Source organism: Peromyscus californicus, unplaced genomic scaffold (assembly GCF_007827085.1).
Source record: "Peromyscus californicus insignis strain IS unplaced genomic scaffold, ASM782708v3 Scaffold_8__1_contigs__length_139910024, whole genome shotgun sequence".
Taxonomy (NCBI): domain Eukaryota; kingdom Metazoa; phylum Chordata; class Mammalia; order Rodentia; family Cricetidae; genus Peromyscus; species Peromyscus californicus.
The window spans coordinates 39279753-39294705 of NW_026294606.1; the positions used below are offsets into that span (position 1 = coordinate 39279753).

General features: G+C 46.5%; 1 protein-coding gene across 6 annotated transcripts in view; it reads right to left on the minus strand.

Moving 5' to 3' along the window:
• Positions 1 to 14953, minus strand: part of Ripor2 (RHO family interacting cell polarization regulator 2) — a 97033-nt gene that overhangs the window by 21283 nt on the left and 60797 nt on the right. For 4 of the 6 annotated variants that reach the window (XM_052727279.1, XM_052727278.1, XM_052727276.1 and 1 more), the window contains 3 exons: positions 11962 to 12630; positions 8108 to 8292; positions 3595 to 3763 (listed from right to left, as the gene is read on the minus strand). In XM_052727279.1, the coding sequence (XP_052583239.1) occupies positions 3595 to 3763; positions 8108 to 8292; positions 11962 to 12630 (1023 nt within the window). Of the gene's footprint in view, positions 1 to 3594; positions 3764 to 8107; positions 8293 to 8383; positions 9585 to 11961; positions 12631 to 14953 lie in introns of those variants that run through there. The other 2 variants (XM_052727281.1, XM_052727280.1) reach the window with 1 other exon arrangement.

Sequence of the window (14953 nt, forward strand, 5' to 3'; positions counted from 1 at the left end):
AGTGACCTTGTCCTCTGCGCCCTTCCCAAAGAGGTTGCCCAGGCTGACCTCTGCAACACTTTAGTCCCAGCCGGACAATGTTCCTCTGTCTCTGCAGTTCATGAAATGATACCTGTTTTTGTCACTTTCAACCCTTTTCACTTATGTATATGTTCTGGAATTTTCTCAGTGGCAGAGTTTCTAATTATTGTGAATTTCCCACTTTTCTTCCTTCCTTGTTTCAGGCAGGGTCTACCATGTGTTTCAGACTGGCCTGGACGATTAGCTCGGGCTGTCCTCAAACTCATAATCCCCAGGCCTTGGCTCCCCAAGTGCTGGGGTTTTTGGTATAAATTCCACGCTCAGCTCTGCCCTTCTATGTAAATCTCAATCTCCTTGACTTTCCAAACTGAAAATTGAGAGCATATTATGTAGTCATTCTCGTAGTCAGACCTTTCCTGTGTAATCCAAGAGCATTGTCTATGTACCTGGAGCCACACTGAGCTCTGCACATGTGTGAGCTCACACAAGCTCACAGTGACCTAATGAGGAGACTCCTATTAACATCTCCATTGCCACTCTGAGCTCTGCACATGTGTGAGCTCACACAAGCTCACAATGACCTAATGAGGAGCCTCCTATTGACATCTCCATTGCCACTCTGAGCTCTGCACATGTGTGAGCTCACACAAGCTCACAATGACCTAATGAGGAGCCTCCTATTGACATCTCCATTTTGTTGACAGGAAACTCTGTGTGCCTGAGGCAAACAGAGGTCAAGGAACGGGCCTAAGGCCACATAAGCAGGCATTGATTTCACTTGTGTGCAGGGTCCCAGGAAAGGAAGGTCTGAGACAGGAAGGACCTCAGTGACTTGCTGCTTGATGGCTCTGCTCCTTCTTTGTCCCTTGGGGACCTGCCCAGGTTACCTGGTCGACAGAGACGGTGGCCATGGCTTATGGGTGAGAATAATACTGCCATGCCATGCTGTCTAGAGCATCTGAACCCTAAAATAAGTGGCACTCTCAAACTTCAGGGTCTAGCAATTAGTCACGTGTGGTGGTGCACACCTGTAATCCCAATACCTGGGAAGTAGAGGCATGAAGATTAGGTCAAGGCCAGCCTCAGCTACACGGTAAGCTCAAAAGCTGCCTGGGCTACAAAACAAAATGAGACAAAAGTCTATCAATTACACACTAAAGTCTCCCTTGTGAGCAAGTGCAGGGCACACACCTCGAAGTAAAGTTATAATGGACTCACAGAATGTGAATTTTTAACTCTTCCATCATACACCAAGTGATAAGGAAACTGATTCTGGAATGATAGCACATGGGAAATGGGGTTTCTAATTCTCGTTCCTTCAGTCCATGTCTTTTTGTGTGTGTGTGTGTGTATGTGTTTGTGTCTTTTGAGATTATAATTACATTATTTTCCCCTTCCCTTTTCTCTTTCCAAACTCTCCAATATACCCCTCTGTTCTCTCAAATTCATGACTCTTTTTTCATCAACGGTCACATACATATATGTATATGCATATATATTCCTAAGTACAACCTGCTCTGCCTGTATAATACGACTTGTATGTTTGTTTTCAGCCTGTGCAACATGAACCCCCACTGCTTCTCTGGCACAGATCTGCTCCACAGGAGACGTGGACTGTCCCTCATGGCCCTGCCAGAGAGGACAGTGCACTGACTGCTGTGTGTCAGTCAACCTTTGGGAGAAAATGTGACCCCTCCGTGGAAGAGACCTCTTTTACGTTTCATAGAGCACTTCACCTCTCAAAGGCTGGCTGGTGGTGTGCCTAGCACATTATTGGAGTCAGAGAAGGTAATTAGAGACCCGGAAGAATCTTAATCAGGTAAATAGCGGCAGTTGGTGAATAGTGAGTAGCTAGAAGGAAACAAACAAACAAACAAAAAACAAACAAAAAACAAAACAAAAAAAAGGATTTATGGTTTTGTTTTTTTTTTGAGATGGGGTCTGACTCTGTAGTCCAGGCTGTTCTCAAACTTGCAGCAATCCTCCTTTCTCAGGCTCCCAAATGCTGGGATCATAGGCCTGAGCACCATATCTAGTTCAATTTATTCACATTTACTCAGCAGGGAAAACAGGGCCTCTGTGAGGCTGGTTGTCCATGTTACAGCAAGAGCCTCTACACTCAACAGATCTTCAAACAGAGTGCAGGTCTGCCAGACGCCAGGCTTTTGACAGGTAGCCCATTTCCCCTGGCACATGCAGGCATCACCTCTGTGTTTCAGTTGCCCCATCAGGCGGTTCTTTTCTTGGATATGTAGCCCAGGCTTGTTTTGAACTCGGATCCTCCTGCATGTATCTCCCCCCAGTGCTGGGATTACAGGCGTGCGCCTCTATGCTCCGATAGTGTCTTTATTCATGGTGGAAAATCATATTCTTCTATATTTCACATAAATGTGTGACCAGCACCGCCCAGCTCCTGGCCTTCCCTCACTCTGCTCCTTGCTACTTGGTTTTAGCTGGCTCAGGGACATGCCACTCTTCCTTCTGCAGCCTGAGTGGCTGATTTCTGTAAAGCTATGATTACAATTGTTTCTGTGTTCTTATCCTGTTCCACACACACCCAAGCAATCTGGGAGAAGATCAAGGCAGTGAGAAGCAAAACAGCCAGGCAAGGAGGAAGTATTTCAATCCAGGCCTCTGGGAACGTGTCCTGTTCAGGACAGCTGACAGCCTTCCTGCTTCAAAAGACCTCAGAGCATTTGCTTTGGGACTGCAATACCTCAGGTGTAAACATTTCGATTTCTGTTGAAATGGAGAATGAGAAGGAAGAAGGCCCTGTGGTGGTCCAGTGTGAGAGCTAAGTGGTGAGGAGATGGTCTGGAGGAATGCTCCTTCCCACTGCTCACAAGAATTACTAGTCTGAGCCAGCCTGCAATCCCAGACTGGGGAGCTGGTGGCAGGACGACCAGGAGTTCAAGACTAGTCTCAGCTATGTAGTGGGCTTGAGGACAGCCTGGCTTGCATGATACCGTTTTAAAGAAAAAGAAACTTTCTCATTCGCTATTTGGGGAAACATGACCTGCTTCTGTAGTACACTGTTCTTAGGGCTATATGTGGTGGGAAGTGAACTCGACATCACATGAATATCTATTTAATTAACGCTGTTTTCCAACTCCGCCTGTAGATGGCACCTTTGCCTCCCTTTGTCCAATCCCTCTCCTTCAGGATGAGAGCATTGACCATATTCTGCCTGGCACCCACTAAAGTCTTCAGATCTAGGTTTAACTTGAAATTGAAAACCCAGGCTTAAGAAAGGGTGAACAAGCATGGTGGTGGTGTACACCTTTAATCCCAGCACTCGGGAGGCAGAGGCAGGTGGATCTCCGTGAGTTCAAGGCCAGCCTGGTCTACAGAGCTAATTCTAGGACAGGCAAGGCTGTTTGTTACACAGTGAAAGCCTGTCTTGAAAAAAAAAAAAAGATGGACATGTCTGTCAAGTTTTTGACTTGCTTCAAATCAAAACAGGGACATTCTCTAACCTCTGGACTCTCATTTCTTTGGCGAAGCTAAAACACAGACCATGTATACCTTCCTGGCACGTCAGCACCCCCATCTCCCACACGCCAAGCATCCTACCTGAACGAGCTGGGTGCAGTACTGTAGATGTTTAACAATGGTGAGGTCCAGACTCTCGTTTCCTGTGGTCAGTGGGAGCGGGCTCCCTGCCACACTGGTCCCTACGCCTGTGTCTTCAGTCAGAGCTTCGCTAAGGTGGCCCCTGGCTTCCGGGTGAACCGACCTGTAACTGTGAAGCAGGAAAGTGAGTGAAACACAAGCTCTTTCTTTCTGTGCACAAACCGCAGGCCAAGTTTATGTGGTCCCCACTGAAATTGTCCGTTCTGGTGGAAGCTCCACCTGAGCCCCTGGCATCCATCTACTCAAAGAGTCTGGGATGATTAGGTGGAAGTCCTACCTCTCTCTCTCCCAGGACCCTGCCCCATTCCAGAAAACTCCCCATCTGCGGGTCCTCCCCCGCAGATGCCCGGGACCACGCCTACCGGCTGTTTAAGATCGGCCCATAGATCTGCCACGTGTGCTCTCATATTCTGCCTCCTGCCTTCCTGAGAGCCACCCGGGAGTGCTCTGCTTTGCATTGCCCTGTTTATTAAATCTGGATTTATTAATTTGGTTTATTGCATCAGCGGTGGAGGAACCCAGCAACCAGGGTTTCAGTTCTTATCACTGTCCTTCCCTGGGTTGCTCTCAAAAGCAGAGATACCTTTGAGAACAACTTATTTCAGCCACGTTGCCCATTCGCCAGGTATGCAAACGTAGGCTGCCGCTTGCTTTCTGAGCACAGTGAGCTCTCTGTGAAGCAGTTTCCCTGGGAAGTCTTTGAACCATGCCCTCATCCTGCACACGCCTCACTTGCCCACTCTGCAGACTGGGGGTCTGCCAGTTTCTCTGGGATTCAACAGTCCTGTGTTTGTGGTTTCCTGTGAGTGATTCCATTAAAGAGTGATCTCGCAGGCCTTGACCTGGCCTCATGCCAATTGCCACTTGAAGACAAGAAGAAAGAAAAGCTGCCATGAGCAGACACAGTGCTGTGAACAGTCAGATGCTAGAAGGGGAGTCTGGCTATGCAGATCTCAACTCAGTCCTGTTTCTCAGGCTCTATTTAAAGCCCGCTCACACTATCTGAGGTTATATCATCGTGGAAACACATTAAAAAGTTTGATTTCATGTGTTAAGTAATTTTCTTCCTTCCCTGCTCTTTTTGAGACATGGTCTCACATAGCCCTGACTTGCCATGTAGCTGATGTTGGCCTTGAGTTCCAGTTCCTGATTTCCTGTCTCTACCTCCTAAGTGCTGGGATTACAGGTGGATTTCACTATGGCAGTTTATTCTTTTTCAGTGGACGTACATTTTGTTTTATTTTATGGGTTTTATTTTTATTTCTTTATTTTTGGTTTTTCAAGACAAGGTTTCATTGTGTAGTCCTGGCTGTCCTGGATCTCATTCTGTAGACTAGGCTAGCCTCAAACTCACCTGCCTCTGCCTCCTGACTACTGGGATTAAAGGCATGCACCACCATGGCTGGCCATATTTTACAGTTTTTAAGTTTACAAATAAGTCTTATATTTATCTGGGTTATTTGATTATTTTATGTTCTGAATATATAGACTTTTCTTTTTAAAAATGATTTTTTAGAACATAACCTTCATTGTAAGAATCCTTATAAATCAAAACTGTTATACACCAAAATTAACCAGACCCAAAGTCTATGAATCTCCATGAACTTCTTTGTTGTACAATATTAAGATTTGTTAATTTGTTTACACTGCGGAATATTTGTTTAATGATGCAAAGATGTGTTGCATTCTTTTATGTTGCATTCATTTAACTCTGTGAAGCTGTGTTACTGTGCTCTGGTGTGCACTTGGAGGTCAGAGGACAACTTCGTCCAGCTGGATCTGTCTATCCACATGTGGGTACCGGGGAGTCTACTCAGACTGCCAAGCTCATACAGCAAGAACTTTGCCCACTGAGATATCTTGCTGGTGTCTGCTGAAGTTTTGGTAGGCATCATGGGAGCCCCAGAAAGACCCAGAAACTTTATAATAGCTAACCATCCTTTTCATAACTGTGTCAAAATTTAGCATTTAAATTATGTATATATTTTGGCCTAATAATATCTTGAAATATTTTTCTGCTTTTTTTGAATTTAATTTCTTTAGATTAGCATATAAAAAATGGGATCACTGTGGCATCTCCATATCTGTGTGTCATTATACTTTGTTTTCATTCATTCCCTTTCCCTGTGCCCCCTCTCTGTCCCCCAATTTTATTTTTTATATGCGCAGGTGGGAGGGGTGATTGTGTCATTTCATACATGGAAGGCTTGAGTAGCAAGGATGCTGATAAGAGTGCCTGGTGAATCCCTAGGTTGGGGGCTGGAGAGATGGCTCAGCGGTTAAGAGTGCCTGGTGCACACAGGTACACAGTGGCAGAGGTTTTGGCCTTTTGCCTTACACTCTGCAGTGTCCACAATGGTAACAAACCACACAGAAAACTTAGGAGTTTTGAATGCTTGCCTCTGTGCACATGTTCCACATAAGAACCATGCTCAGCTTGCTTGCATACTGGCAGCCAACGCATATTTAAAACATGTATGCTGTGGGATGGTCTGTATGTCAAATGTGTTGCTGATTGGTCAATGAATAAATCACTGATTGGTCAGTGGCCAGGCAGGAAGTATAGGCGGGACTAACAGAGAGGAGAATTGAGAGAACAGGAAGCTGGGTGAGAGAGACACTGCCAGCCGCCATCAGGACAAGGAAGATGTAAAGTACCGGTAAGTCACAAGCCACATGGCAAGGTATAGATTAATAGAAATGGATTAATTTAAGCTGTAAGAACAGTTAGCAAGAAGCCTGCCACGGCCATACAGTTTGAAACCAATATAAGTGTCTGTGTTTACTTGATCAGGTTTGAGCAGTTGTGGGACTGGCGGGTGGCAGAGATTTATCCTGACTGTGGGCCAGGCAGGAAAACTCCAGCTACACATGTACACCACTCACACACACACTTGTGCATGTACATGCATGTACACTCTCAATGCACACACTATACAGGCACACACAGTCTATATATACATATACACTTTCATACATATGTGCACATACATGTACATGCATGCACTCTAATGGGTGTGCACTCTCTCCTAAACACACACACACACACACACACACACACACACACACACACACACCTCTTCCTAGTGCTTCTGATAACATACAGCAAGACCAATTTGACTACATGGGTTTAAAATCAATGTTCTGTAGAATGTAAGAAAGAGGTGATATATTTGTTAAAATGCTGCAGTTTAGAGCTTTACCTGATCTTTATATACAACAGCAAAAGCTAGCAGGTGTATAGAAAAGTTTAAGTGAAGAAATATTTTGCAAATTCAGTCAAGCCAAAGAAATTTCAATGTAGCATGAAGAACTATAAATTAAACACCATATTTTCTACATTTTATTTCCTTTTATTCCCAGTTTGCTCAAGGAATAAATTTTTGTTCTTATCTATCTATAAACTTGGTCTTATTTTGGAAAAGGAAACCTCTCAGCAACAATAGAAACCAAAAATAATAGTACTTCACTGACAGCTCTGTAAGGTTGGGCAGCCAGATTTGCTGTAATTTGGAAACCTTCTTACGTCCTCTGTTGTACCGAAGGTAAAGCCAGAGGAGACCACCCCTTCCTCTGTTACATGTTGGTGGACTCTTTCCTAGCAGGTGACTACTGGCCATTAAGTTTCTCTTGTTTCATTTGAATCACACAGTGGGCCCAGGACTTGGCTCTGAGAACATTGGCTTGGCTGAGGGAGGACACCTGATGCAGAAGGTGTCACATTTTCTACCTGGAGGGACACAGATCTAATGGAGTGCCAGGCATCCACCTTTGCATTCTAGGAGAACTTAAGCCTGGCTTTGGGAGGCACACCAGTGATTTTCACCTCATGCGGAGATGGAGCTGAAGGAAAGAGAGAAGGGCTCTGAGAAAACAGCTCAGCAAATCAAAGGCTTTGGAAGGATGAGGCACAGCAGGACGGTGGGTTCAAGTCTGGTGCCGCCTGGTTTGGCTAATTTAGAATGTCCTATGTGTGGTCATTCTACACGACACTTGCCCATGTACACACACTCACCCAGATACTTCTCCTTCTAAGGAATAAAAGGGACTTGTGTTCCCTATGCAACCTCCAATCAGTCAACAATATTTAGAAGCTGTATTTGACAATCAAAAGGAACCGCAAGTCAAGTCATCCCGCAGGTGAGCCCAACCTTTTGACATTTTGGCATAATATTGTCATCTACAAAAGTCCATGCTCAAGAACCATGCAATCTAGATACTAACAAAAGTCACAAAATAATGCCATGCCTTCAGTAAGTTTATGATTTTTGTGTTGGGCTGCACTCCTGCTGTCCTGGGCCACATGTGGTTGCACGTGGCCTGTTAGGTTGGACATGACGGCAAGGATGGTGTCATCCTGGAGCTGTGTACCAGGTCGCCCCTGACAGTAACGGAAGGTGACTGTATCAGCTGTGATGTGAGAAACGAAAGTGCAGGTGGTCTCCATACTCACCCAGTTTTCTCAGTCTCAGTGTCTGAAAACACGGAGTCTGCTCCTCCTCCGACGTGGCAGGCCTCATCCCCGTCCTCTTCCTCTTCATCAAAGTCAGAGGTGTTGAGGAAATCAAAGCTTTCTAACGCACTCTCAACCGTCAGACTGAGGCTGGAGGATCTGCTGCGGCCGCCTGCCGGCTTGCACTGCAAAGGTAGAAGGTACCAAGGAGACCATCAACACACCAGGGGGACCGGCAGGACTCGGGGCAGCCGTGGGAAACGTGACACTTTCTCATAGTTTTCCAAGCCTTTATTTTTGGTTGGCATTTAAAATCTTTATCTTGAGAAAAAGAAATACAACCACAGAGAAAATGGCACAACAGTTGTGATTTGGTCTAAAAGAATCCAGAGAGAAGTACACAGGAAGAATAGTAAGTCAGCCACTGGGGGGTCACTGGGTCACTGGGGGTCACTGGGTAATTGGCAGAATCTAACTATGTTTAAGTTGTATTACTACAATCACAACTTTAAAAAATGACAACCTGAAAATCTTGGGAAACAGAAGTGATATATTCCTTTGGTGTAGTGTTCATGACCAAATAAAACAGAATGAGCAAACCAGGCACCATAGCATTTACCTGCAGCCCCAGGCACTCAGGAGGCTGGGCTGAGGGCACCATTTGAGCTCATGCATTCAAGACCAGCCTAAATATAGTGAGACGGTCTCAAAAACATTTTATTTTTAAATCAATCCAGCAGACAAATTTTAAAAGCCACTGAGTCACTGCTGACTGTTAACCAGAACGGGCCTCTGCTGCCGAGTACAGTGTCTGCCACAGAGTGCCATGCCTGGAGCTCTGTGTCTAAAGTATGCTGTAAAGAACTGACAAAACCAATTCCAGAAAAGGAAACTGCTCAAATACACCTGCCCCAGGCTGACTAGGAAGAAAACATGGAAAATTGCCATGTTCCATTCAAAGATGCTTTTTTCTTGAGCACTGAGCACAAAGAGGAACAAATGAGTGACTTGGTCATGATGGGAAAATAGCCCTGGTTTCCTGGACATCTGCCTTGAAAGGAACAAGTCCCATCACCCCTCTGGCCAGGCCCTGGAATTGTGGGGACAAGTTCCTTCTACAGCAGGTTGCAGGATGTAACTGGAAGCACAGCTGTCTGGCAATGCCAGTGGCTAGGCCTGGAGACAGAGAGAAGCATATCCACATATTCAAGAGGACTTGAGGTGGGCAGACCAGGACAAGCCCTGCAAAGAAGATCCACTAAATGTCCTCTGTCCAGCTAGGAGGATCCCCTTGCTGATTCTTAGCACAAGGTAGGAAGGGCCTTTCAGGAATCTGTCCCAGACACTTGGGATGGCACAGAAGCACATGGGAAATGTCTTTCAGTCTTTTAAATCACGGTTGTCTCATTCACCCTCAGTGATCTCCGTCCGGGAAAGCAGCATCATTGAGTCTCTGATCCTCAAGATGTTTAGCATCCTAGGAATGTGAAGGAGGAAGAAAAAGAGAGAGCTTTGTCCTGCGGAAGCCACTCGCCCCACACCTATGCTCCCAACGAGGCTGTTGATCTCAGGGAGAAAAGCGGAACTGCTGTGGACTTGGCCTGTCTTTCGAGTCTTCTTTCCTAAGCCAGCCATCTGTGTAGCAAGATGATGGCTTCGAACATGGGTCCCAGCAAAAAGACAGGTGGATGAGGATTTCACTAGACAATGTTGGGACAGTACTGGACAAGAGCAGGCTGAGCCAGAAAGGATTCTGAGATCACCAAGGTTTTATAAGATGGACAGATAATGAGCCCAGTGTATCCTGATGGGCTGCGTCTAATCGGTGCCTTAGGCAGGCTGTTGGACCCTTACCCTTCTCACTGAAGAGTAAAGCCCATCACTGTCTTTCTTCCAGGCACCTTCTTTAGTGGGGCCAGCGTGTGCCTCAGCTCTTTGAAATGAGCACCTCTTGTTTACGAGGCCAAGCTGGTCAATCATGCAGATGGGAGGCAAGGGGGAGTACCACCCAGGTGTCCTCCATGCTTGAGCTCTGAGTGCATATTTTTGAGATGTGTCCTACAGAGAGCAGATTCTACGTGTCCTTCCCTGCTTCTCAGAGGTTCTTTCTATAATGGAACTGTAGTGAAACCAGAGGACCTGGAGTGTCAGAGGCCTAAATTATCATTTGCCCTAGGCACAAATCTTGTCTGGAGCTAGGTCAATATGAGCAAATGGAGAGAAAGATGGTCAGAAAGTCTTAAGTCCTGATATCATTGCAAAGACCACATGAAACCATCTTAACAGGGGGGCAGGGGGCCTCCTATGGGCTGGCTTTCAGCTTGCTGCAGTGAATTCCAAGTTTATTTATTGGAGGAATCCTATGTGACCATATAACCAGAGCAGGGGAACAAAAGTTCAACAAGTGGCCATGTAGTCTTGCCTTCCTATGCTGCATTTAGAAAGAATTCTCACCAGCACGCCAGGCACAGAGTCATTCTGATGTAGCTGTGATGACATCATCACTAAGATACCCTGTCGGAGGAGCACATCGCTCCCTCCCTCCTGCCTTCACACCTTGACCCTGTTTGAGAACTAGAGCTGGATGAAAGTGTCTTTGTTGGAATGTGTGGTTCTCTGGCTTCTAGTACATGAACAAAGGTGAACTGTTACTGATTCCTTTGAGATCTCAGCTTGCTGATTTGGGTCAAGTTCAGGTGGGACTACCCTCAGCAAATGGCACTGTGAGAAGAGAGGATGGCTCCACACCTCGGGCTTAACTTCCCCAGTTTCCCTGGCACCCCTGGAAAGACCCTAACTGATAGCATCTTTGGGACCGTGATGAACGAACACCAGTAGTTCACAGTTAGACTTGATGTGCGTGTGGAGGCAGTGGGGGACGTGTGTGTACACACGCATGAGGGTGTGCATAGGTGGGTCAGAGGTCAGCCTCTAGCATTGTTTTTGAGTGCTGTCTTGTTTTGAGTCAGGGTCTCTGCCATGGAACTCACCGAGTAGACTAGACTGGCTGGCTGGCAAACTGCAGGGGTCCACCTGCTTCTGGGATTGTTGGGATTTCAAGCCATGCTCAGCTTTTTCTATGTGGGTTTTGGGGATGGTCCCCTGCTTTCATGGCAAACACTTTGCTGTTGGGGGCCAGGCTGATCCAAGGCTTTCTCTGAGGCCCTGATGTATGGAGAAGAAATACAGTTCCCTGTTTAAAATGAGGAATGTGCTTGGCATGGCCATTGATGGCCTGGGACCTAGGCCTTGGGGGAACTGTGACTTCAGATCCTGAGAACCCAACACTTCCCTACTAAAGGGCTATGGTTATCAGTCCCAAGGCTACCGTGTGCTCAGTCTGTGATATACTTGAGATATCCTGTGTGTAATATTGTTGAATAGCTTCCCGCCGACTTCGTCTCATTGCATTAGTTTTCTGTTGATTCTGTCCCATTTTTTCACTGAAAATTATATATAAAATGCTGTACTTCTTAATAAAATTGCTTGGCACAAGAACTCCTGACCCTAACTTTTCCTGTCTTCTTTATCTTCTCCTCCCCAGGTTCTTCCTTTCTGGAACCTGTCTCTAAGAATGACTTGTTGGTCTAGGCCACCTGATCTTAGCCATGTCTCTATTCCTAGACCTTCTGTAGAGTTTTTAACCCAATTCCTAATCAATTTAGCTAAGCTGATTTGTTGTCAGGAAAATAAAAATGGATAGGTGGGAATGGAATTGAAAAAAAAAATCACCTCCACTTAGGTAGCAGTTACACATGGGTTCCGTGACAGGACAAGACCTGCTATTGTAAATACAGCACTGGTTTAGGACGCCTTTTCCCAAACGGAATCAGACCTTCCAGGAAGGCACTTACTTTGAGGACATCATCCAAGTGCGTGACTTCTTGGTTCAGATCCCGGAACTCTTTGTACTGCTCCTTGTGTGGGTCTAATGCCAGGAAGAGTCCATGGAAGGCATCTTCCAGGCTGCCATCGAGAAAGGACCGGCCAGCCTCAGACTCGCTACCGACAGAGCCTTCAAAGACCAGCTTCTCCGTGGCGATGGGCCCCTCGGCTGAGGTGAGCCTCTTCACTAGTTGCTTTGTGATGTTTCCTTCAAAAGTGTCCAGCTCCACTGGCTTGAGCTCAGAGGCCTCATCTGATTCCTGCAGGAGAGCCTCGGCAACACTATTCTCCAGGAACAGGCTCTCTGCCCGGGACCCTGCAGCCACACTGGACTTCCTGAGCTCTACCATATCACTCTTGGCATGGGACTTCGGCTCCTGGTCCTCCCCCAGGGAATTCCTGGAAGATGCTGAGCTGCTGTCCTCCGTACCTTCATTCTGTGAGGACAGGCTGCCACGGGTGAGCTCAGCAGGGGTGATGGTGATCTCTGGATGGGCTGAGTGTGAGCTGGAGGGTGAGGTGGCTGAGCTGGAGGTGAAGACACAGTCTCCATCCTGCAGATCACTAAAGCTGAGGGACAGTGGCCTTTTCTCCTCTGCTGCCTTTCCACTTTCGAAGATGTCATCTGGCAGATTCGACTGTGGAGAAAGATACGACATGATATATTTGGCATGATTCATCTCCAGACAAGAGAGGAGGCAATTAAGACGAAAACTCTGTAACGTTGACCACTTATTTGATATGTGTGTGTATGCAGGCAAAGGAAAACACACCATTAAAAACTGCTTCCATTGCTGGATCTAGGTGAAAGTTCATGGTGCTGTTCTTAGGTTTGACATTTTTCACATGCACTTTGAGGGTGAGTGGGGATGTTGCTTGTTTTTATAAATTGCAGGATCTCACAGTGCTTGGCAGCCATCATTATGAATAGCACTACCCATGTTTTTATTTATTATTTTTGGTGTGAAGGCAGTGTATGTGTGGGTGTGGATGTGGGTGTGTGTCTTAAAAGACTTTGCACTCCCATGTTCTTTTACTCCAGAGATATTTGCTCTGCTTCAGTTCTCAACAATTGTGTTTTGAAAAATATCTGCCGACAAATTCCAAACTTTGGAAATACATTTGTTTGGCTTCTGTAGAAACAAGAGAGACTACCGGGTGGGGCATCTGTCTCTCAGAAGGCAAACCCTGGGGCTCATGGAGTCTCTGGGAACAGTTCTCTGTCAAGCATGCCCTGCATCAGGCTTCAGGAAGCTCTGGAGAGAGGCCAGAGATAACCAGGCAATGGAGCTGCGGCTGCAGCTCCCTGGGTAGAAGGTCGGCTCAGCGTGTGTGAGGCCCTGGGTTTGGTCCTCACCCAGGAAGAGATTTCCAGAGAAGACAGCTAGCTGGCTTCTGCCAGCAGAGCAAGTTCAAAGTCAGCACTGTCTTCCCTCAGGCTGGTCTGCCCGAACTTTTGACATCACGATATGACGTCGTCTTTTACAAAATTAACAAAATTCACACCAAGAATGCCACAGCTGAGTGTTAAAAATTACAAAAAAGAAAAATCTCATAGCGCCTTAACTAAGTTTATAATTTTGTGTTGGGCTGTGTTCATAGGCAGGTTGCCTGCAGAAAAGGCTCACTAGGTATTTGAGACCAGCTTCTTAGACATGGGTTTCTTTTCTTACATTCCAGGTTGGAGTTTTAAAATTGATTTTATTGTCTTTTGTGTGCGCGCATGCATATGTGAGCATGAGCATGCGTGTGGAGGTCAGGTAGTGGTCCTCATCTCCTGCTTTGTTTGAGACAGGGTCTCCAGCTCACCACTGAGTGTGGCGGGGGAGCCGGCCTGTGAGCGCCTCCCAGTTGTCCTCTCACCTCCCATCTCACTGTAGAAGCACTGGGGTGACAGACGTCCGTGCCACCATACCCCGCTTTCTGTGAGTTCTGGATCTCCAAACCCAGGTCCTCATGCCTTCATGGCAAAGTGCTTTATCCACTGAATCATCACCCTGGCTCCAAATTGGCCTGAAGAGTTGTTTATTCATAATTGGCATGAGTGTGTGTGTGTCAAGGTACACGCGTGGAGGTTAAGGGACAGCCTCGTGGAGTTGGTTCCCTCGCCACCAGCGACTGACCTCGTCAGGCTTGTGTGGAGAAGCACTTTTACCCACTGAGTACCTCCCTGGTCCTTCAGATTGGGCTTTTAAAGAACAGCTAGCTATTCCTCTCCGTATCCACCGACTCTAAACCTGCAGAGTCAAGCAACCGCAGATGGGACATATTTGGAACATGTACAAACCTTTCCTTGCCATTACTCACTACAGTCGGGTAACTATTTCCCCATCGGTTACACTGTATTCGGAGTCACATGCTAGCTCATGAGGAGATGATTTGAAGTACAAGGGGGTGCACGGAGGGTCTGTCTGATCGCTATGCCATTTGATGTAAGGGGCTTGAGCCTCTGTGGATTTGGGTATCTGATGGGGTCCTAGTATCAGTTCCCTGTAGAAACTAAGGATAGCTACATGGAATAAGTGTTAAGCTAATGTCTATTTTAATTATGTATAAAATCAAGAATTTTCACAGTCATGCTCGGAATGATCCCAGTGGACAGTGACATCAGCAAGCTAACTCAAGCAGGAGAGAGGCTGTCCTCCTCGGAGCCCTCAGAGGCTCCTGTGCACTTCTCCCCCCTCGCTAATCTGAGGTGCTCCCTCTGCATTCACAGTCTGCTGCTACACCTTTATACCTCTAGTAAAGGTAAAAGGGAAAGCCTGGGGAACAGATGGGTGAAGGATCCAAGTCCTAACTGCTGGGCCTTCTTCAAAATCCCCTAAGGCTCTTCACTCAAGGCTCGTGTTCTTCAAGAAGGCCTGTACAGCCTCTCCTGAACTTCTGTGTATACACCCCCTGGCTGCATCCGCTGGCTAGAGCACAGGGCTGAGTAGCCGTGGGCAATTTGGACTTATTAAG